Raw genomic sequence first — 24,058 nt, 5'->3', positions numbered from 1 at the left:
GCACAGGTTCCCTTTCAGTCACCTACCCATCCGTGCGGGTCTGCTCACGACCGCTGTAGGCGGTCCCCAGGACTTTACTCGCTGCCCTGGTCCCTAGGAAGCCCCTCTGCTTCCCTCCCTGGGTCACATACCCCCCTCCCAAAGCTGAACTCTGGCAGAAGGCAAGGGACCGTCTAAATATCAATAGATGTGTGTCTCTAATAGTTTTACTCAGCTTCCACCTTGGATCCTGGTTCTAAGATCTCTTTCTTCTTTATGACTTTATTTTTCTTACTTTATCTTTGATTTGTTTCCAACATAGTCACACTAAGTTACTTCCAAGTCCATTACTGTGATGATCTGAATCCAACTCCCTCACCAGGGCCACAGAAGAAGCCCATGTGGCACAGCTATGACGGGTGTGCAAGAAGACCCAGGAATCTAGTGCAGAACAAAATCACACAGGGGCACGGCTATGACAAACTCTTGTCCCAACTACAGTTACCTCACGCCGAGCATGCAGTAAATCCGCTTCGGCAAACATTTACTGAGAAGCTATTCTGTGCCTGGCACTACGCTAGGGATGCCTAAAACACAAACCCTGACCCTCGAAGAACTCAGTTTAAGACAGAAAGGAGATGCATAAAAATAAATGCAAAATCACGTGAAAAACGCCCAAAATGCAGGTATAAGACTGAAAGTAGCACAGAGGAGAAAGGAGCTGCTTGGTTAAGGGGTCAGGAAAGCTTCGCAGAGGGCTTTTCGGGGCAGTCTGCACACAGCCAGGGGTGCAAGTCCGTTAACAATGGCAACGTGAGTTTAAACATGTCTGAGTTTAAATTCTAAACCCATGAGCTCAGGTTTTAGAAACTATGCTCCCGGCCCTTCTCATCAAGTGCCCTCCTCTTTCTTCCATGAAGCATCTGGATTCCAGGAATGTACAAACATCCACTGCAGCAAGTTTTCTCCAGCAACTGGCCTCAGCAGATGGATGGATGGCCACATCCAGCAGCTGAAGTCGCTGAAAGCCTGAAAGCAAGTTTAGGGCATATGTACCCAAAGGAGCTTGTACAACTGTCTTATTAGAGGCATAACTGGTCTAGGCAGGAGACCACTTCCAGTATTTCAAAAGAGCGTTTCATGGATAAATACTACATTTCATACTTTCTTTTTCTTTAAGCAGACTTGTTATTGCTCAGATCTGAAGGGGGGGAGGGGTGCAAATTCTGGGAGCTACTCGTTCTTAACTAAAACTATGGACAGAGACAAACTGCAATCTACCACCTCTTTAAAATCGGGATCTGTGTGGTGTGTTTGAGTCAAATCAAGTTTAAGTTATTGGCTAAGAGTAAAAGGCAGGCCGCTGAATCTTCCTGGCACCTTTGCAGCTAGTCCCGCTAACCTGACAGCCACTCCACTCCATGCTGAATGGCAGACAGAATACTGAGGGAGATTACGGGGAGAAATCACATATTTCCTCCCCCAAATAACTGGGTGTAGAAGATAAACAAGAAGGAGCTGGAGGGATATTAGAGGAACTTCTTCAGCTAAATTAGAAGCTAGGGAGCAAAGCAGTAGCTACTTGTGGGCATTTTTTTTAGCCACAGGCTTTTCTCAGGGAAATGCCAGCTTGCCAAATTCTTCTTCCCGAAGACCCGCTTCTGCGTCTCCAGTTACGCGCGCGTTAGACTAACTGATTTTGTTCCACAGCCCTTGGCTGCCTTTCCTGTTTTTCTTTCATCACTCTTTTTCTATTTTTTGTTTCAATTTTGATCATTTCTACCGACATGTCTTCAAGTTCTTTGATTCTTTCCTCAGCTGTGTCCAGTCTACTCTGGAGCCTGTTGAAGAAATTCCTCATTGCCATGAAAGTTTTTTAAATTTTTCTAGCATTTCACTGGGCTCTTTCTTACAGTTGCCATCTCTCTGCTGAAATCCCCTATCTGTCCATGAACAGTGTCCACTTTTCCTACTAGATCCTTTAACATATTAAGCATAGTTATTTCAAAGTCCATCTGATAGTTCCAAAATCCAGGTCATCTCTACGTCTGGTTCTGTTGATTGCTTTGTCTATTGACAATTCTCTGTTGCTGTTTTCTTCTTACTGTGTGTATTGTAATTTTTAATTGAATGCCAGACACTATATATAGAAGAGCAGTAGAGACTGAAATAAGTTGTGCCTGGAAATGGACATGCCTCTGCTTCTGTGAAGCTGTTAGCACAGGGCTGGGGATGGGGGCTGAGTCAATCAAGTCAGGAGTTGACCTGTGTCTGGGTTTTGTTGTTACCACTGGTGCACACAGCCTTCAGATTATTCCAGAGGTAGGCTGCTGTCACCCGGAGCTCAGAGTAGGAGCTAAGGTGCCAGAGGGTTGTTCTGTGATCCTGATTGCCGCTCAGCTTCCAGCCATCCTTATGTTGCCTGTGCCTCAGTCAGGGTCTTTCTCCACGCTCTTGCCCCCTCCCAGCAGTCCTATGCTCTTCCTTGTTTCAAGGTAGGAGCAGAGCTTCTCTTTTGTCCTGCTCCAGCTTCAGTCTTAGGCAGACTTTGCTCCTGGGCCTCAAAGGTGGGATTTTTTTTTTTCATCATTTTTCCCCTCTTCTCTGCAGCAGCAAAACCTGCCTTGTCTCTATACTTGGTGCTGAGTGAGATTCCCTTGCTCCTCCCCCAGTGGCAGCAGACCTCTGCTTTTTATTGGTATAAGGCAGTTAGTTATTGGCCCCAAATGGCTTCCCGCCCTCCCTGGGAGTACAGGGGGTGTGCCTCCCCCTTTCCTGAAGCAGCACTGGGTCTCTGCCTATGTCCTGGGGCTGGAAGGTTTCCTACCCTCCCCAGGGGCAGAGGGAGTTTGCCACTACTCCCCCTCTGGAGAAGGGATTTTGCCTGAGGTCTGAAGGGGAGAGGGTCTGTTTTGGTTTCACACAAGGGAAGAGTCTGGGGCCACGCCCCAACCCCACAGTCACAGGTACCACCTGCTCTCCTGTGCTGCCCATGGGTGTCCTCTGGTCCCCTGATTTATCCCCCTATTTCTCAGGAGCACCTGCTGGAGGCCTGGGGTTCCAGACACACTCAAGCCACACCGGCCTGCAAGAGTCCATTACGACTTCGGCTTGTATGGCAACTGCTTTTCTCTCCTGCTTCTGCCAAAGCTGAAATGGTGGCCCTCTCCTCAGAGGGCTCAGCCCTTTCTGGAGTTCAGCTAAAAGTCCATTGCCTTGTGGCCTCAGCCCTCTGATGGGCTCGGGGAAAACTGTAATTCTGTAGATTATCCAAGCTTTTCTCTCTCTGTTAGGGTGGGAGCAATGTTCTTCGAAGCTTTTTACATCCTAGAAACTCCCTATCCTGAGCCCCTGAGGCCACCTGGTCCCATATGATCTCGTCCCACATGGTCTTAACACAGCAGACAACCATTTTAGGATCTTTTGGGCAAAAAGGTTCATGCCAAACATGCACACCTGGAGTTTCTCATCTGCCTTTGCTCTGTTTTTTTCAGGTAAAATGTAGTCTAGAGGATCCTTCTGAGCAGCAATCTGTCTGATGGGAGGGGAGGAGATCTCAGCCAGGCTGTGTTTCTTTTAACATTTTTAAGAAGAAGAAGAAGAAAAATAAAGTCTCATTCAGCCTGAATGATTTAATTTGGAGTATTTTCTCGTACCAACTGTGAGAAATTCCACTGGCAAAATAGACAATCCCAGACATTCGTTCTCAGTAAATGATCCCTCTGTTTCACGTCTCCGATTGCCCCAATTACACTAATTGATTTCTCAATGTACAAATCCAGTAGACGTGTCACAGGAAACTAAACTCTCATCCTGTCCAGAGCAGAGGACGATTTCAAACCGAGAGGCCTTGGTGTCCGGAGATCCTCTGCCTCTTTGGAAACTCCAAGAACACCTCCGAGGCTGCTGCTGGCATTCTCGTGTGGACACGCTCCGTTCCACTCCTTTTCTCACACCCGGTGATTTCACGCACACACACACGGGTGGCCCTGGAGCAGCCTCAGGCTGTGTCCTGAGGACCCTCCTGCCCACCTGCCCCTGCTCCCCCACAGCCCCTGAACGTCATGATCCCAGGCCCTACGCCCTTTCTTTGAGCTAAGCAGTGTGTGTTCCTGTAGCAGCTGGGAAGCATGGCCTTTTTATTCATAAGCACCTACTACCCTGTTATTGGCTCTGCTTAGCAGATTAATTGGCTGCCCTATTATCAGAGGCTATGGAGCCTTGGGCAGGGGAGGCTTCGATGGGGAAGGAAAGGAGTGGAGTCCTGGAAGAATAAGCCAGAGCAGCAGCGGCAGAGAAGGCCAAGAAGCCGAGGGCCCCAGAGGGGAACAAGATGCAGTGGGGGAGGAGTTTCTAGGTAACTTGCCTTCAGGCCACACCCACTTTACCCAGGCAGTCAGCCAGGAGTGAAGGTCTCGCCCATAAAGGACAAGGATGTATACACAGAGGATCATGCACCTAGTTCTTATATTTTATATGCTACTTTCCCATCCAGTCCGGATCCTCTAGTAGCTTGTTACATCTGTCCAGGGAAGATGAGGATTATACTCTACGTTACAGAAGCTTAATTCCCCGAATAACAACCCGCCTGTACATTCATGACCTCTAGCTTTGCCCTATTATTGGTTCCTATCTGTGGGGCACGATCACTGACATTACGTATTTCTGGGTCTGCAGCCCTGAAACACAGTAGGAAATAAGAATCTAAACAGGGCTATGGAGAGAGAAAAGGACTGAAATGGTTGCCATCCCGACTCCGAATCCTGAAATTGATGAGAAAGAAAGAAAGAGGGAGGGAAGAAGGAAAGGCAGAGACCATGGAAACCAAAGACAGAGGGAAAGACGAGCAACAAAGGTGACGGGAAAGGAAAGACGGAGCGACTGTCACTCTGGGCTCAACGACATGAGGGCATGAATGAAGCTGCTGGCAAAGAAACTGCTACAACAGTATAAATCTTGGGTCCTCTCCTCAAATTGCCTGCATTAAATTTTCAGCCCAAACAGAAATGAAATCAAAAGGGAACAGGGGTTTTCCCATCTTCCCTTCTCTTCTTGTTCCCGTCCCTCACCTCCCAGCTGGAAGATGCTGGCATCTGAGGAAGCAGGACAGGGAACCGGAGGGGTGCCCTGCAGAGGCATCTGAGAGGGAGGAGGGGGCCGCTCTGGAGTGCTTGGGAGGTTGGCACATCGAGCGAATAAACAAACACGTTAAGGATGATGTGAATCCGTGGAAGTCAGATTTCTCGCTGTCTGAAGGGATTTAAAACCTGGAAAGAGGAAAGGCTAGGAAGAACCCTGAGGTCTTGGACCAGTATTGGCTTGATCCCATGGGTCTTTAAAAATACACATACACAGATAGATGTAGAAATAGTTACAGACGTGTCTACACACATGACTAGCAGTAGCAGTGGGCACACCGAGTGATCAGATTTTGGTGTCTACATACCAGCCTCCACTAAAAGGAAACAGGGGGCCTTGGAAAAGTAGCTGATCCAGGGCTGGGGCAGGGCAAGTACAAAATGCCACTGGGATAACTTATGCCAGAAAGTCAGGAAATCAAGAATGATGCAAACACGTCACATAACACAGAAGCCCGCTTATTGAAAGGGCTCCCAATGGCCTGGTGTAGATCTGAACATCAAAATAAGTCATGAGAGTATCAGATTACAACCCATCAAATAAAACAGGAATCCATGAGTCTGAAGAGACTCATTATAAGTAAATAATGAATAAAAAACAAATCAATGAGGGAAAAGGGAAAGTTTATCCTGAATGCCAGCTAGTAAACGTAGAAGAAATGATGGAGATGGAGAATCACTCCTTGGAACCACCATAGTGGTAGTGATGCAGGCAGAGGTCATCCGTGTATGTGCCAGGAATGGTGGCTGGGAGTTTGATGAGGGACAGGATATTGGCACTATATAGGAATATTCCTCCCCAAGAAAATACTGATCAACTACAGAAGGAAAAATTGATGATATCACAGTAGAAAAACTTGGCAGACACCAACTTCAGCAGGTGATCAAGGCTAACGTCCTTGGAGTGGAAAGGGAGCATGATTTCTATGGGATCCTGCTAGGAATGCTCTGCCTCTGCCTGGCCACCAGGAAACATCAGCAGACGCAGCTGAGGTTCAAACTACGGAACGGAAGACGGTCAAAAAGAGTAGAATACAGGCCAAGGCTGAGGAAGCATTCCAGGTTGAAGGAGGCCGATAAGACATGACAAGTGATCCCAGAGGGGCTTCTTGGAGAGACTCTGTGTCATGTGGGAAAGTGCCCTGACTACTGGGTGGTATGCACCGGCTGTTTAGGGGTGACGGGGAACTCCATCATCTGTAGTACATATTACAGATCAATAGAGAGGAAAGGTAGCAGAGAATCTGGGTGAGGGAGATGTGGGGATTCTTTGTACAGTTCTTGCAAATTTTCTATAGGTTTGAAATGTTACAATATTAAAAAAGAAAGTGGGGGGTAGGAAGGAGCCGTGTGGGAGGGGTAGAAGAGGTTGTCAGAGAAGCGGACGCAGAGCTCTGCGTTACTCTGGGCTCTGGCTCTGGTGGGAGAGGACGGGCAGCCCGTTGCAGTTCCCGTGCGTGTAAGGATCAGAGCCAGAGTGAGAGGCTGGGCACGCACATCCCTCCTATTTTACAGGCCCCGCGAGGGGCGACCTTTACCGGAGTTGAGAAGACCGTTCCAGGCTGGAGACCCCGGAGAGCAGCCGAAGCCCCACGTGGGAACCAGCGGACAGGAGGGCAGGGCAGGGCCCCCACACACCTCACCGCAGCCTCCTTCTGACCCGGCTGTCACGTGGCTCCCTGGAGACCGCTTGGTGGGAAAGGTCTGCTAAAAATATATGACCCGGGGTCTAACACATCGGAAGCCAAAAAGAGCTGAAGCGATTGCTGTTACCCTGGCGGGAAGTCAGCCCTCGTCTCCTTTGCCATCCTGTCCCCGGTCCAGGGCCGAGGAAGGTAGAAGCAGCTCAGAAACGGAGAGGAAGGCGTACGGTCAGAGGGAAAGGCACAGGACCAGCTCTGCATGTGCCCCAGCTCTGCTCTATTACAATCGAAGTTTACCTCCTTACCCAGGCAGAGCTTATGATTTAGAGGTTACTGGATGTTCACAAGGAGAAAAACACTTGAATGCTTTCATTATCTTAAGAAAAAAAGAAAAGAAAGAAAAAACCAGAAACCCACACCTCTTTGGGAGCTCCGGGAGGAGATGCCTCGATCCGGTCCCCTTCCCTCTCCTCTCCGTACACACCCGGGCAGCTTCCTTGTACTCAGAAGCCCAGCGGCCGCAGGGGCTGGAGGCCCTCGGGGACACAGAGGAAAGCGTGAGCTCAGGTTAATGAGACAACGGGACTAACGGGACTCTGAAATTCAGCTCAGCAACTAAGAATATCTCCTGTGGACTAGAAAGAGCATCTACATCCGAGATCTCAGCATTCCTTTAACAGGATAAAAGGAACCGGCTCTTCAGAAGCAGGGCAGTGGGGTTTAGAGGCAAGAACGTCGGACATGGGACGAGGGCCTCTACACTGTCCTCCTGATGTCTAGACACGTCACTTCACCTGCCAGGCCTCAGCCTGTCAATCTTCAAAATGACAGGCCTGCTTCTCTGAATTCCGTAATTCCAGAATCAGTGTACACACGCACTCCCAGAAGACAACTAAAATAGGGGAGGGCGGGACGAATTGGGAGATGAGGTTTGACATAAATACACTACCATGTGTAAAATAGATAGCTAGTGGGAACCTGCTGTATAGCACGGGGAGCTCAGCTCGGTGCTCTGTGATGACCTAGATGGGTGGGATGGGGGATGGGAGGGAGGTCCAAGAGGGAGGGGATATAGGTATACATACAGCTGATTCACTTCACTGTACAGCAGAAGCTAACACAACATTGTAAAGCAATTTGACTGCAATAAAAAAAAACATATGTGTTTCTGCACATAGAGATGCAGAAACACATACGACAAGACTCCTGCCAAACAGTGATCTGGGGGGGTTGGGAGCAGAAGGGAAGACTAACAGAAGACTGACTTTCTGTGTTTCTGTAAAGTGTGAGTTTTTCAACAACCACCCTGCATTCATTTTGCTGTTAAATGAAAGATCTCAAAACACACTCAGGGACATGGCTGTCACAAATGACAAAAACGGGCCTGGCACACCCCGTGCGTTCCCTAAGAGTCGACGGAACTGAATTCACACCCGTGTAACCTGACACACACACAGAGCTATCTTTCTTCTTCGTCTCTCGAGACTAAGAATGCCACATCTAGTCTTCACGTTGTAAATTCACAGCAATCCAACCATAAAGAGGACTTTGGAGGGTGTGCTTTCCTTGTAATATGTTCCAGATCCTTCCTGACGATGCTATCACTCTTTCTAGTCCCTCGGATCCCAGAGATGTCCCCGTCGTTGCTACAAGTGGACATTTTTATACACCTGAAGCAGTCAGTTAACTCTCCCTTCACCAAGAGGGAAGGGAAATGAACATAAAACCAGTCAGACCGTCCACGGGGTTCGGTGCACAGAGGCCAGGCTAGGGGTTGGGAGGCCCCGGCTCCAGCTCAGGAAGACTCTTTGCCTCTTCACCGACCTCACTTATCAAGCACCTGCTCTATCCACTCCACAGGGGTGATGTGAGCCTTCAAAGCGGCCATGCCCGGAAGGGCTTGGGAAAGCAGAGACACCAGAGAACTGAAATCTGTGATTCTTAAAACACCGTGGGTCACTCTGATTCATGTCAGGCAATCAACTTCCTTTCCAACTATAAATTAGCCACTGTAATTAGCAAGAGGAACCCCAAATAGCTCATTTCTGTCACGATGCACAAGTCATTTACCTATTTAAAATAATTCAGCGGAAGGAGGTTTTCAGGTTCTGTCTTTTTCACTAGTACCTTTTCTAGCAGGAACCGGAGCTCCAGAAGAGTCCCCGGAACCAGGCTCTGGGCGTCTAGTGTTCCCCTTGTACACCTGCACGCCCCGGACCACCACTCTCCCACATGGGGGGGCTGCAATCACACACCCTTCCCCTGCTTCTTCACTCTTCCAGAGCTGCGACAAACAGCACATTTCCAGAAGCCTTAATGCTACCCTGTGATCGTATGGTATACCATGTGTCGAGAGGCTTTCTGTGTGAGCTGGGGGGTGCAGGTAGAATTAGGGAACAATGTAGTTGAACATGACCTCTACGCCTGTCAGCAGTTCCTAAGCAAAAGAGGATGCCAGAGGGGACTCCCCGGTGGTCCAGTGGTTAAGACTCCGACTTCCCCTGCAGGGGGGTTCGATCTCTGGTCAGGGAATGAAGATCCCGCGTGCTGAGCAGTGCGGCCGAAAAAAAAAAAAAAAAGACGATGCCAGAGAAGACTAACAGCCTCCATACTGGCCCTGATCCAGATGCACCCTCCTGATCGCCCCATCCTCCCCTCTTACATTTCATGTACCCCAAGCTCACTGACCTCCCCGCTGCCTGTGTCCTTGGCCACCCCTGCCTCCGCACAGTCCGCTCCTTCCCACTGCAGTTCCCCGTTCCCAATTTCCCTGGCAAACTCCCACTCTTCCTTCCAGGGCTTTCTCTGACTCACCGCAGCCACCACCCCCAGACTAGAAGTGATAGCAGAGCACTCACTGTGAGTGGCTCGCACGTGGCTTAGTAGAGCAGCTCAAGAAATGCTGAGTGAATGAATGAGTGAATGAGGGCAGCCTCATTCTGGATGGCGCTGGATTTGTAACCTTCTATTTACAAGCTGGACTTCTTTCCTGGCCTCCAAGTTCTTTGAGAGCAGGGAATGGTTGAATTTAGTGTTTCCCAAGGTCCTGGGGGTGTTCTAAGTGCTCAGTACATGTTTATAGAACTATGGTATAGAGAACGGGGAAGGAACAAGGTCCTGCTGTGTAGCACAGGGAACTATATTCAATATCCTGCGATGAACCAGAATGGAAACGAATAAGAAAAAGAATATATATGTGTGTGTAACTGAGTCACTTGGCTGGACAGCAGAAATTAACAGAACATTGTAAATCAACTCTACTTCAATAAAATAAAATGCATTTTGAAAAAGGAAAAAAAGTGAATTAAAAGAAAAATGTGAACATACATGTTGTGTGAGTACCTGAATAAGCAGAGAAACTTCAGGGGGTCTTTGCCAGCCCATCTCTCCAAATCCAAAGTTATAAAGCTCAGAAGATATTCAGAAGTAACCTCTAGACCTCAGCTCTCTGAGCTATAAAGTGACACAGAGTTGAATCCCAAGATCTCCTCTAAGTTCTAAGACTATAATTTGGAAAGGTAGCAATTATCACAAATCCTGATCAAAAGACTTGGCATTTGGCTGCTGTAGAAGACATTATTCTGTAGCTCTTGTTCAGGTGCTCCATTTATTTGAAATGCTGAAAACCCTTCACCTTCAAGATAAACAGGTACCCAGCAATGCTGGGTACATGTGGAAGGCACATGTGGAAATTTAGGGAACATCAATGGAACTAGCATGGTTTCACATGCTCTCGTGGGCTGTGTCGGAAATTGTTTATGTTTCGTGATTGCTCAGATGGTCGAGCTTCTGGATACAGCAGCAAACACTGCCACATATTTGATGAGTGTGGCTGGTGCCAGAAGTACCATCATGCAGGACAGTCATTATCCCAAGAGGGACTATTTCACGCTGCTCTTAGAAGTGGCACTGCTTACGACGACGTGGATGGACCTAGAGATTCTCATACTAAGTGAAGTAAGCCAGACAGAGAAAGACAAATACCATATGATACTACTTATATGTGGAATCTAAAAAAAAAGATACAAATGAACTCACTTACAGAACAGAAATAGGCTCACAGACATAGAAAACAAACTTATGGTTACAAAGCAGAAGGGAGGGAGGGATAAATTAGGAGTTTGGGATTAAAATATACACACTACTGTATACAAGAGAGATAACCACCAAGGACCTACTGTATAGCACAGGGAACTATACTCAGTATCTTATAATAAACTATCACGGAAGAGAGTATAAAAAAAGAATATATATATGTATAACTAAATCACTTTGCTGTACATCTGAAACAAACACAACATTGTAAATCAACTATATTTCAATAAAATGTTTAAAATAAATAAATAAATTTTAAAAACTCAAAAAGAAAAAGTGGCAGTGCTTAGATGGAGTTCCTACATGGGCTAGGCGTCAAATAAATAAGGTTTCATCATTAGTGGTTACAGCAGACTGGAGAGCTACTGACTGATTTTATGAGCACCTACTACGTGCAAGTCAGAATCCTGACAAGGAGCGCTGAATAAAGCAAAGTCCCCTCCCTTCGAGGTGCCTCCACTGTAGCAGGGAAGACAGAGAGTAAGACACAGACGCATAGCAAGTCAGGCAACAGTAAGTACCATGGAGAAGAATAAGACAGGCTAAGGGGATGGAGGCTGCCTGGGATGCTCCAGAAAACCCTTCTTCTAACTCTTTGCCTTATGCCAGCGCTGCAGACAAGGCTTCTCCTGTCGGAGTGAAATTTCCTTTATTCCTATCAGGAAGGCCAATGAGCCAGGGTTTGTGAGCGTCATGAGAACAGAGCAGAAACCTAAAATAGTGAGGCTTTTCGCCCCTGGAGTTAGAGCTGGCCGTTCCCAGTGGAGCCCCACGTAGACCCAGCAATTCTAGGAATTCGGGAGAACAGAGGCTCGTGACTTGCTCTCCTCTCGTTCTCTTTTTATTGGGCTAACTGCTAAGCACGTAAGGTCGATGAGAGCATCCCAGAGAGTATGTTCTTTTCTTGCTATGGCCTCCATAATAAAATATTTTAATTTGATATAAGTAATCTAGCAATAATTCTGGAAATTGGACACATGAGGCTGCTGTTAGTATGTGTCTAATTATGGAGCCATTTATTCAAGCCAGTATCGACCATATGACACGTCGTGTGCTGGGTGTTGAGGGGCAGAGGCAGCCATGGGCTTCGCCACCAGGTCGCTTAGCATCTACTACGACAGATAAGACGACTTTGCTATGCTCTACGGTCGGACACGGCCGAGCTGTGAGGGGATCGGGGTGACGACAGTGGACATTGCTTCAGGCCCTGGGGACAACTGTGTCTTCACAATGGCTTTTGAGCTGAGACATGACCCAACCAGCCCACCGCCATGTGCGAGAATGACACGGTCCCAGGCTGAGTCAGGGCCCCTGGCCCCCAGATGCCCTGTGCCGTGTGTGCTGAGACCACCACAGCCAGGGCGACAACCCTGTGAGCCTGGTGGGGGCAAGTCCCTGGGCTTCGCTCCCAACCTTCTCCCCCCCTTATTCAGAGCCCCCTCGGGATTCTGCCTGGTCCCCTGCCTCAGCTTCCCCGCCAAGTCTCCCCGCTTCTGTCCCTGTGCCCCAAGTCGATTCTCCACACGGCAGCCAGGGCGATCTCTTAAATACCTAAGTTAGATGGAGTACCTTCCAGAGGCGTCCCATCACCCTTGAAGCAAAATCCAAACCCTCACCGAGGCCTGAAAGCCCTTCAAGATTCCGCCCCGGCAATTTCTCCCACCTCCCCGCCTACCATGCCTCCCTTCCATCCTTCCACTGCAGCCACACTGTTCCTGTTCTTCCCCAAACAAACCAAGCTCACCCCTGCCCCAGGACCTTAGCACATCCCCTCCTCCAGGAACACTCACCTCCAGAAAGCACATCGTTCTCCCTTACTTCTTTTTAAATCATCCCCTTAGAGAGGCCTGCCTTAACTACCCTCTAGATGAGGCCCCTTTCCCTCCCTCCTTCATGGGATGTCTCATTAGCTGATGTTATATATCTGTTCCTTTTCTTGCTAACTCTCTGTCTCCTTCACCAGCGATAAATGTCACGAGGGCACAGACTTTGTCCCTTTTGTCTATCTCGCTCAGTGCCTGATACCTGGCACAAACAAGGTGTTTAATAAATACGTGTGAAATGAGCCCCACGAAGACACTGGGGGATTAGATTCAACACACCTCTCGGCCCTGTTCTCATGCGCCAATGCCAGCGTTCCACTTCCTTGAGTGCTGAGTGGCTTCCAAATCTCTCTCTTTGGGTTGGACCTCTTATCTGAGTCCCAGGCTCAAATACAGCAATTGCTTACTGTATATTTCACTGGATTCCTCAAAGACTCCCTAAGAAGATGCCCGCCCAGCCCTGCACACACCGAGGCTGCTCCCGCTTCTTCTGTCCGTGAGCGGTGCCAGCCTCCACGGCCCGCACAAGCCAGACACCCTTCAGCAGGGTCCCTGCTGAAGCCTCCTTCCCCTCTCCCAGCCCCTTCCAACTCATCCATCCCCATGGCCACGACCCTGATCCAGGCCTCCGACGTGTCTCTCCTGCACTACTGCTGTCATCTTATAACCCAGGGGTCCCCCACCCCCGGGCGCGGAGCACTACTGGTTCACGGCCTATTAGGAACTGGGCTGCAGAGACACTCCCTGTCGCTCGCATTACCACCTGAACCGCCATCCGTGGAAAAACTGTCTTCCACGAAACCGGTCCCTGGTGCCAAAAAGGTTGGGGACCGCTGTTATAACTGGCTTCCCTGTATCCACCTGTGGGCCCTTCCACCTGTCGTGCTCACAGTGGGCACCTGTGGCCTTGTCCCTCCTGTGCTTGGATCTGTGGTCGCTCCCCTCGGCTCTTAGGATAAAGAGCAGAATCCTTAAGCGGGTCTCCAAGCCGGGTGGATGCTCTACCAGGACACACGGATGCAGCTGTGCAGGTGGTCAAAGGCTGAAATCCCTCCATCCTTCTCGGTCAGTCCCCCTACTCCTGCCGTCCTTGTCCCTCCCCAAGACCCTTCTCCTCACTCGGCAACCAGAGGGTCAACGTGGGGCTCGGCAGGAAACAGTGGCACACACGTGCCCACACTCGTGATGCCCACGCACAGGGCTCAGGCCCTGGGGAACGCTGACCCCGTTGTTGGCCGCTGTTGATCATTGCCCCTGCCTCTCGGGTCCAGCACAGCCCTGAGGTCACCTCTCCGGCCTCATCTGGTCCCCGTTCTCTCCGCCTGCAGCCGTTCTGGCTGCCACTAAACTCTCCAGGCTTTTCTCTGCCTCTGGAATGTTCTTCCCTCCCCTCCCTCATTAACCCCATCTCACCCCTCAGCTCAGTATCTCCTGTTCTAGGAGTCTTCTCTGACCTCCAGCCCTACCCCACATCTTTCTTACACATTCTCCTAACACCCCCTGCCTTTCCTCATGGCTCCTAACATAGTTTGGTCTGCAGATCCATTTGCATGATTACTTGATTTAACAGCTCTCACAGCCAGTAGACTATATAGTTCAGAGACGATGAGGATGATGGCTTTTTTCTTTTTTTAACCACTAAATTCCTAAAGCCCAGCTCTACACGTGAGGAGGTATCCAGGAAGACACTGGCTACCCGGGTCTGAAGGTGGAAAAATGCTTGGATCAATGAAAGACGCAGGTATTCATGGAAAGATACTGGCGTAGGCACATGTAGACATGTGTCCTTGCGTGTGGACTTGTTCTTTTCTATAGCTATAATCATGGTGATCAGAATCAGTAGACATAATCTATGCAATAAGAAAGCTGCCCTGAATATTCAGATGTCTCTTAAATAAGCCTCTTTTCACACTACTTAGCGTAATTATTTCTGAGTATGGCAAACAACTCCTATTCTTTCCACGAGACATACTCTTTGAAAGCGTGTTGCTTATATAAGGATCAGCATTTGCCGTATTACTGCTATCATGGTCCACTGGCTCCAAAGATTCAAGCAAAAGCAAATTCTGGAGCCATGACCCCAGGACAAGAGCCTGTTTTTATCTTCTCAAAACAGTGAACGCGTGCTTTAAAAAGAAGAAGCTCTCATCCCGTAAGGAGGACGGGTCTGTGCGCATCACAGGGCAAGGGCGTTGCCCGGATGGTGTGCTGAGGTTAACCGAGGTTCAAGTTCTGGCCCCGCTGCGCCCCACCGTTCACTCCTCTCCCCCCTCCCCCGCCCAACACACTCCACTCAGAGCAAAAGCCAAATCACCCGTTAACAACAGAAGGAGGCTCCAGCGACGCTGGCACTCCTGGGCGGGTCTGCAGCTCTGCCCCTGCGGCAGCACAAGACAAAGAGCGGCGGGGCCCAGATCTGGGGGAGGGGTGAAGGAGCCGCGGGGCTAAACCAGTAGGAGGGGCTGTGCACCACGGGGAGCCCTCCTTTCACACACCCGCCCCCCACATCATCTCCTCGCCTGCAGCAGTTAGCAGTTTCCTCTGGCGCTAAGCCCATCGGAAAGCGTGTCCATGAAGTGCAAATACTGCCTCATGCTCGTGGAGCCTGAGATGAACCGAGGAGGTGCCTTAGAGGAGCAACGGCAGAGGGACAGGCCATCCACACGCGGGGGCCTCACCACCAGCAGCCCGATCAGGACCGAGCCCCTCCCGGTGTCATCAGAATCTTCCAATTTCACACGGAAAATCAGCTCTGGCTCAGGGCTTAGGGACATGAGGTTGACCCCATTTCTGCTAAGTGGCTCCTTTGAGTGCTGGCGTCTTAACCCTTGGAAGGCCTCTGAGGGGCTGGTGCGTCTCAAGTGGGCGCACTGCGGGCACTCAGCTGGGTTTCTGGGCCTGAACAAAGGAAGCCAGAACTCGCATCCCTGCCGCCCAGAAATGCATCCGCGGGTGTCCCCACGGGGCTGGGGGGTGGTTGGCGACACCACAAGGACAACTCACACAGCCCCTCTCCTGAGCCCTCTGATCTCAGGACTCTCCCTTGGCCCCCAGACTTTGCTCCTACTGTCTCTCCCCATGAAAGAAATGGGTCCAGAGTGTCAACCTCTCCAAAGGCGACCTTTAGGGCTGTATGTTTACTTAGAATCACCTCGAATGTCCTCAGGCCTGTGGACGCGCGCAGGCTGGGATATTTGGGTGGAGGGATGACATCTAGTTTGCACCCCCAAGTCTGTCCACACGCCTGTCTCCCCTCTGAAGTTCACGGCCATGGCTGCTCCTTCATATCACACACCTACTTGTTTCCCATCACACCACCCCCCCCCGCCCCATCCTCTCTGATCTTCCAGCTGTGGATTTAGACCACAGAAGACCAACTGGATCCAAAAGGAGTCTTGGCACAGGGCATTGTACACCTTAAGTAGGATGAGGGCCAGGAAAGTGAAGCTGAGGGGCCGGGGCCAGAGGCACGCCGCCAGCGTAAAAGTTAAGCTGCATTCCTGGTATTTCCCCTGCTGGCTTGTAAAAGTCATCCAGTCCAGCACAACACGGATGGACCCTGAGGACACCGTGCTCCGTGAAATAAGCCAGTTACAAAAGACATACACTGCATGAGTCCACTGTTATGCGTGAGGTACCTGGAGCAATCAGATTCCTAGAGGCAGACAGGAGGTTGGTGGTCTCCAGGGGCTGGAGAGGAGGGAAGGGCGAGCTGCTGTTTAATGGGTGCAGAGTCTCAGTTTTATGAGATGAAAAGAGCCCTGGGGATGGAGTGTGGATGTACTTAAGGCCACGGAACTGTACACTTACAAACGCTTAAGATGGTCGATTCTATGTTATGTGCTTTTCACCACAATTAAGAACAATTTTTTTAATGGTTAAGATGATTTTTTAAAAAGTCACAATCGGTAACTTGCTTCTCAATCAGAAACGGAATCAGCTGTGTACGTGAACAACTGGCAGAAACAAACAAACACAACAGAAGTCATCCATCCACGGCCCTGGCCACACCCCTGTCCTCCTCCTTGGGAGTAAGATGCTCTCTACTCAGTCAATGCCTAGATTTCTGGCCCCAAACCTGACTCTCTGTCTTCCAATCCATCCCGCACACTTTCAGTCCCCTCCCCCTCTCCAAACCAAGCCCTGTCACTCAGCACCAGAAACATCCAGAGAAGCCCTTTCAGCTTCACTAGTTCTCAGTCTCTGTCAGCACAGGACAGAGCAAGTCCTCAGCACTGTTTCCTTCTCAGCCCAGCAGCACACCCACAAAGCCCGCTGGTGGACAAAGGAGATGAATGTCACCACTGACACCGCATCCTTCAAAGGCCCTTCCTCCAGCCCACTTTCAAAGGCCACAAATTTTAAGACGGAGCAGGGACCAGCCGGAGACTTCTAAGGGGAGAGGCCGCAGGGGATGGAGCTGGGTGCAGTCCACACTGCTCGGGGCCCTGGGCCGCTGCAGGGCCACAAACTCCAGGGTTAGGGCCTTCAGCGGGTGGGAGCCCCGAGGGATGCTTGAGGCCACTGGGAAAAGGTGAACAGAGGCAGATTCACGCCTTCAGGAAAGGGCACCGGGCAAGAGCCGCTCTTCAGAGACCACATGCCTGCCTGCACCCTGCATCTCGCTTACCTGATTACAGGTGTTAATGTCTACCCCATTCCGCAGGTGGTCCAAAGCTTTGTCCAAGTTACCTGATCTTGCTGCCCTCAGAAAGCTGGTAGCAGCATCGGCCTGTGAGGAGAAAGAGAAGCTGTGAGTGGGTCTGCGTGACAAAGATCTCACTATCCACTCAAGCCCAGAGCTGTGAAAAAGGGCCAAGGTCACGGCGGCAGCCAGCACACCCTCCTGTTCAGGTGCCCACCATGGTCCCCAGGCGTGTACGGGCCTGGAGCCCCTGGACAGACCGCTCTCCGCCCACGTGCGGGGCAGCCTTTAGAGCTCAGCCTCCCTTCCTGTTGGTGTTTTTATGAGCAAGCGATCTTGGCTAGGACCCGGGAGGGGCCGGCCTTCGAGAGGGTTCCCATTCCACCAGTGACCGCTCAGCAGGCCTGGCGTCTCACTGCCTCGATGCTTCCACGGGCTCCGCCTTCCTCCTGAGGAGCCCAAAGCACACTGCCCGGCCCCACCCACTGAGTCACAACTGGAGGCACCACAGGAACCAGACGCAAGCTCTTTGGTGCTATTCTGTGGTTTTGTTTTTAAGTAAATAGCGCGTAGCACTTACTACGTGCCCAGAACCATTATCGGCACTTGACATATAATATGTATCAACACACACACACACACACAGATGCATTTCGTCATTTAAAATATCCCCAAGAGGTAAGTACTATTGCCGTCCCTATTTTACAGATGAGGGAACGGAGGCCCAGAGAGCCCAAGTGACTTGTGCAGGTTCACACAGCAGGGAAGAGGCACAGCAGGCAGTCTGGCTCTGCCACCTGACCCGGCAGGTGCCCCTCGCCAGTTTTCCTGAATGACAATAAAGCACTTGGGGTCTGTATGCTGAGGCTCAGCCACCTACAGGCACATCCAGACCCTGCCCAGGACATTGGTTTGTATTAGAGATGAATGATGGCCAGAGAGTGAGAGCTGGGGGGATGGAAGACAACTGCAGGGGCTCTGAGCAGCTCCCCTGCATCTAGGGGGGCCCTACAGTCTGCAGGTACCTCTGCTCCTGTGTTCTTATCTGTAAGCCAGGGAGGGAGGGGGACAAGGCCTGGCTGTGAAGCTGAAAGGAAATATTATACATGACTATAATTATTACATCAGCACAAGCACGGAGCACGGTGCTTGCACACGGTGTGCACTCTGGGTGAGTTTAACAGGTGAGAACTGTCAGGTGATAAGCCACGTGTGAAGTGGGGGGAGGTTAGGGTTGGGGGGCTTATGCCGTTCCTCCAGAAGATCCACCCAGGGGTGCTCTGTCTCCTTCCATGCTCCCCTCATCCAAGAACGTGCTGTACTGGGCTGAACCGTGGCCCCCCAAGATACGCCTGCACCCTAACCCCTGGAGCCTCTGAATGTGACCTTACGTGCAAAAAGCGTCTTCGCAGATGTAATTATGTTATGGGTCTTGAGATGAGATTGTCCTAGATTACCTAGGTTGGCCCTAAATCCAGTGATAAGTGTCCTTACAAAAGACAGAAGAACACACACACACACACACACACACACACACACACACACACACGAGAGGTCGGAGTGAAGCGGCCACGAGCCAAGGAAGCTGGCAAGCAGCAGAAGCTAGAAGCTAGAAGCTAGAAGCGGTCAAGAACAGTCTCCCCTGGAGCCTCCGGAGGGAGCGTGGCTCTGCTAACACCCTGATTCAGACCTTTGGCCTCCACGCTGTGAGAGAAGATATTTCTCCTGTTTTAAGCCACCGAGTTTGTGGTACTCTGTTAGAGCAATCGCAGGGATGATGGTCCCTAAACATGTTAGATTCAAAGTCTACAGCTGACCATCTCAGCGCCCTACAATGAAACCGAAGCAGGCCTGCACACCTTCACCCATTAAACAGTTAATCCAGGGCAGGAAAGATTCTCCAGCCTTACAGATCTTCACACCGGAGGGCTGCCCCGTGCCCCCGTCCCTGCCACCTCAGGCGAGGATTAATCTGTTGGTTCCTCATGAGCTGGATTCCCAGAAAAATCAGGCTCAAGGTTCAGTCCCTCCGAAAATATCTGTCTGTGCCTGCTGGTTCAGAAAGCCTGTCTGGACTCAGCTGTCTGGAAAAAAATATAGTACATTATTTCCCCAAAATGAGAGCATTAGAGAGAGACACATCTCCCACTTGTCCAAACTGTCTTCTGCAACACAACCACAGGATGTGGGAGGAAAACCTAAGCATGGTGGATACAAATAGAGGCAACACCAACTAGGGACACTGTCACTATTCAAAGCATCAAACCTAGGAAGCAAAGGAGAACATTTATGACGGACAGACAAGCAGATACACAGAGGGCTGGGGAAGCCCAATCTGGATGAGGCTGAAGAAGGCTCGATAGTTTCTGTTGTGTGTCTAATTGAACCATGAAATTATAATACTAATATCAATCAATTCTATCTTTCAATGCTGATCACAAACTGTGAGGCAGGTATAATGATTATGTCCATTTTAGAGGTGACAAAACTGAGGTTTGGAGAGGTTAATAACGTGCCCAAGTTCTGTGTTAGTTAACACTCAGGGATTCAGCCCAGGACTCCCTGAATCAAGCCAAAACCTTCCTACTGCCCTTGACCCCGAGGTGCATTCTCAGCGATTTCAAACCTGAGGGTGACCAGAAAGCCATGACAGGTGTAGGGGCTGGGAGGGCCCCCATGCCTTTCCCAATTAAACAGTGAATCTATGGCAGAGAAAGGGTCCCCGGCAGGTCCTGGCTCTGACCCTGACCTGCTGCGTTGAGGCCGAGACAGGCCTCTAGGAAGGAATCATCCAGTCCCAGGCCTTCCCTTCCCTGATGATAAAACTGATGGTAAAAATAAAGTGACCGGTTAAGGTCACCTAGATAGTTAGAGGTGAAGTTCAATTGCTAAGGCTTTTTCATTTTCTTTTCAGTCTTCTCTGGGCATAGAGTCGTCAGGACCCAGGTAGGATCCTCAGGGTATCTTACATGTGGATTGTAGATAATAATGGTGTCATTCCACTGTGTATCCCCCAGTTTTAATTCCAGAACTTATTTCCTGAGGTCCTGTTTCAAGTCCAGAATGCTGCCAGGGCAAAGAGAGAGAGTAAAAATCCTGACTATAGGTCTCTGCCCTCGTGACTTGCAAAACAAAGTGACAGAGTTAGAAAGTGATCCATTCCACAGGCATGCAGTGGGCACCTCCTAGGTGCCGGAGAATACTTCAGCTGCAGAGCAAATGGCCCTCTTTGGAATGTGAGACCCACTCTTGCCATCTTGTTCTGCTGAATCTCTAACTCAGTTTCCTGCAACTTAATGACCTGTCCTAGGTGCCGTTTCCTGGTGCGTCTAGGAACAGCCTGTAACCCAGTAGGGCAGAAAGAGAGTCAAAAGAATCCAATATGCTCCATTCAGAATATTTACCTGAGTAAATACCAACCAGAAAAACAACAATAATGACAAAATACGAACCAGACTATCTCAGCGCTAGGATAAATTGGAGCAGAGTCCCTGGCCCTCCCTGAGTGCCCCGTCCCTGCAGGGCAGCCTCAGAGAGGCCTCTCTGTGTGGAGAGACCAGAGGAGCTAAAGAAAGCTGCTCGTTGCGTCCAGAAAAATCAGTCCACGCTGGCCCTAAACCCTGTACCATCACCGAGAGCTGTCACCCCTCTGAGCACCCACACCAAGGCTGCCCACTTGCGCCTTTGCCCCTTCCTCACCTTGAGCTTTATTTTAACCTAATTTTACCCTTGAGGAAACTGCCGGCACTGAGGGGAGGAGGGGTCGCACACATCTCATTGCATACGCGGCCCACATCCCTACAGATTAACCCACGTGATGTCCCCGAACTTCTTTTCACAATGAAACAAGTCACCTTTATAAAGCCCTGCCTATGTGTTAAGCCCTCTGCACCAACGACTTCACTGGCTCCGCCCAATAATCTCCAGAGGCAGGTACTTTCATTGTCCCCTCTTCACAGATGAGGTAAATGAGTCACAGAGACGTTACGCATCTTGTCCGAGGTCACACAGCGAATCCTGGCTGGGCAGGAATCTAAGTAGTGCTTCCTCACTAGCCATGTTCTAGTGCCCAGAGATTCCACTCCAGTTCAGCTCTGGCTGGAGAGAGCCTTCCGCCTCTCAGCACTCAGAGGCTGTGCCCACTTCAGCCCTCGCTTCAGGAGGAAGGAAGCAGAGGGGAAAGGAAGGGAATGGAATTCCTCTTGGGACTCAAGTTCTCATCAGGGCTGCTCGTCAGAAAAGGGAGGTGAACCCTTGGTTACCTGAGACGCCCGACTATTATTAAACTTGCACTTCCTGAGTGGGGCAGCTACGAATATAGCAATAGATAAGTAGCAGAGGGGACTCCAGTGTCCGGGGAGGGAGAGCCGGAAGCAGGGAGCTAAATGTCAGCAAGCCTGCACCCAGGGGCAGGGAAGGCTGCCGAAACACCGGAGCCAGGTGGAGTCTAGGTTTAGACCAGGTGGGAGAACCCAGGGCCTCCTCACGCCTTCTCTGGGGCTTGAGATGGCCTCAGTTTTCCCAGAACAAATCATGACTGACTTTTTCAAGGTCTCCCAGTGCAAAATCTCATCTCAAAAGATGAATGGAAACTGAGCTCTCATTAATTTCTGTAAACAGTGATAAGACAGTATCTCCTTCCCAAAGGGTCTTGCTTGGACAAAAGGCAGAGTCCCTGTCAGAACTCCCAGTAGAGGTTCTGGACCTTTTCCTGAGGGGCTGCAGCACATCCAGAAGACCAAGTACAGCAGGCGGTGTTTGGCCTGTATATGGGGGGTGCCCTTCACATCTGAGAGTGCCTTCATACTCAGCGCCCGGGTGTTCCTTGGAGCCCACGTCGGGCCTCCAAGAAAGAACAGGCAGTGCCCGCCCGCACACACCTGTGTGGCCCCTGCATTAGGCTACTGACGACAGAGACACAGAAGTGAATCCTGGGCCCCAGTGTGCGCTTTCATTAGGTTTCTTTCCAGAAAGTTGTGCTATTAAAGGTGTCACTGAGGAAACGAGATGTGTAAGCCAGAGTCCCGGGTCCTCTTATGACCTCTCCGCACAAGTACAAGGCCTTGGGGAAAACCCCGTCCGTTCCTGCGCTCTTCCAGCCTCGTGCTGGGAGGCTGGGTGGTGCAGGATGTGAGAAGAGCCACAGTGGACCCTGACGTTGGACAGACCTGGCGTGAGGCCCCGCTCTGCCACTTGATGCTGTGCCTCGCACAAGCTCCCAGACCTCGATTCCATTAATAAAGTGGGGACAGTGCACAGCTCGCCGGGGGGTCCCCCGGCTCCCTCTCACCCCCATTCATTTCCCGCTGACTCTGGACCTCTGGGCGCTCGTGTTTCCAAGGTCTAGGGCTCAGGCGTGCCGCGGCCGCCCGAGGCGGCCCTTCTCCGGCCAAGGCCAAGGCCGGGGCATCCCCGCAGGTCCGAGTTGGTCCCCGCGAGGGGCGGCCGGTCGCCCCGCACCGCAGAGTCAGCCCCGCGGGACTGTCATCAGGCACCTCCGCGCGCCCGCCCGGCCGCCCGGCCGCCCGGCCACGGGTCCGGCCGCCTCCCGGCACCAGCCCCTCCGCGGCGGCGGCCTCCAGGCCAGAGGAATTTTCCTCTGGATCCCGCTAGAAGCCTCGGCGCCCGCGGACGTGAGGCAACAGTAGGGCGGCTGGCGCGCGTCCCCGCCCGCGCCCGCGCCGGGAAAGTTGGTGGCCGGCGCCCGACGAGCCCGCGGCAGGGGGCGCGGCGGCGGGGACCCCGCCCGGCGCGGGCCGGCCTGGCACTCACCGCGGCGTCTGGACCCGACCTGCGCGGTCGCGCTGCCATCGTCCGGCGCCGGCGCGGAAATCCGAGCCCGCGGCCGGCTCCCCTCCCCCGTTATCTGCTCGGCTGCGCGCGGAGCGCCAGCAAGTTAAGCGGCATCAGGCTAAAAATACAGGCGCCCGCCGCTCGCCTCGGCTCGGCTGGGCTCCGGCGCGCGTACCCTGGCGCCCGCCCGCCCGCCAGCCGCTAGTGGGGCCTCTTCATTTCCTCCTCATCCTCGCGTCTGACGCGAAAGGTAACGCGGAGCGATCTCCGGAGACGAGGCCCCTGCGGCCGAGCCCCGCGGCGCGGGCGCGTGGAGGGCCGCGTCCTGCGGCGGCAGGCGGGTGGTGCACACGTCCAGGCGAGGTGAGGAGCTCCACGCTGCATGGCGCTCCCGCCCTGCCTCTTGTCTCCCCGACCGCCCGGGTGAGTGGGCCCCGGGGCCGGCGGAGACGGCCAGGGCGAGCTCAGCAGAGGCTATTTATGCCCCATCACCGATCTGCATGTTTCCAGCTCTTGCAGCGTGTCCTGAGATGCCAGCTCATCAGCCTCTTCCAGCTGCTGCCGGGAGCCGCGAGGCGGAGTGAAGCTGAGACGCGGATCTGTTACTACGTCTCCCTCATCCCCCCAGTCTGACGGTGTTTTAGGGAATGTCACCCAAGGCCGGAGGAAGCTCCCAGATTCTGCTCCGGGACCACCCTCACCTTTTCGTGTGGTCATTTCGGGGACAGATGTCAAGAGCGTGTGTGGGGGGGGGGGAGGTGACACCAGGGATTACGCTGAGTGATGAGCAATGGCTAGCAGAAGCAGTGACAGAGATTGTCACAGCCGCTGGCGATACTGCTTGTCCCAACATGGATGTTCTGTATCGTGAGCCCAGCTTCACGCTCTCTTCAAATAGCAGTTTAGACGGGACACCAAATGCTCTTTTCCCACCCCTCCTGC

The 24,058-nt window shown here is 51.6% G+C and overlaps 1 protein-coding gene across 1 annotated transcript in view; it reads right to left on the bottom strand.

The window, feature by feature from the left end:
• The window catches only part of ANK1 (ankyrin 1), a 216,887-nt gene that overhangs the window by 79,202 nt on the left and 113,627 nt on the right, over nt 1-24,058 (bottom strand). Inside the window, exon 2 of the mRNA XM_065899924.1 lies at nt 17,309-17,410. Within this exon, the coding sequence (XP_065755996.1) occupies nt 17,309-17,410 (102 nt within the window). The remainder of the gene's footprint in view (nt 1-17,308; nt 17,411-24,058) is intronic.

The sequence above is a fragment of the Phocoena phocoena genome, chromosome 21, assembly GCF_963924675.1.
Source record: "Phocoena phocoena chromosome 21, mPhoPho1.1, whole genome shotgun sequence".
NCBI classification, from domain to species: domain Eukaryota; kingdom Metazoa; phylum Chordata; class Mammalia; order Artiodactyla; family Phocoenidae; genus Phocoena; species Phocoena phocoena.
The sequence above is the reverse complement of the archived record's forward strand: the minus strand, read 5'-3'. Positions and strand labels throughout refer to the sequence as shown.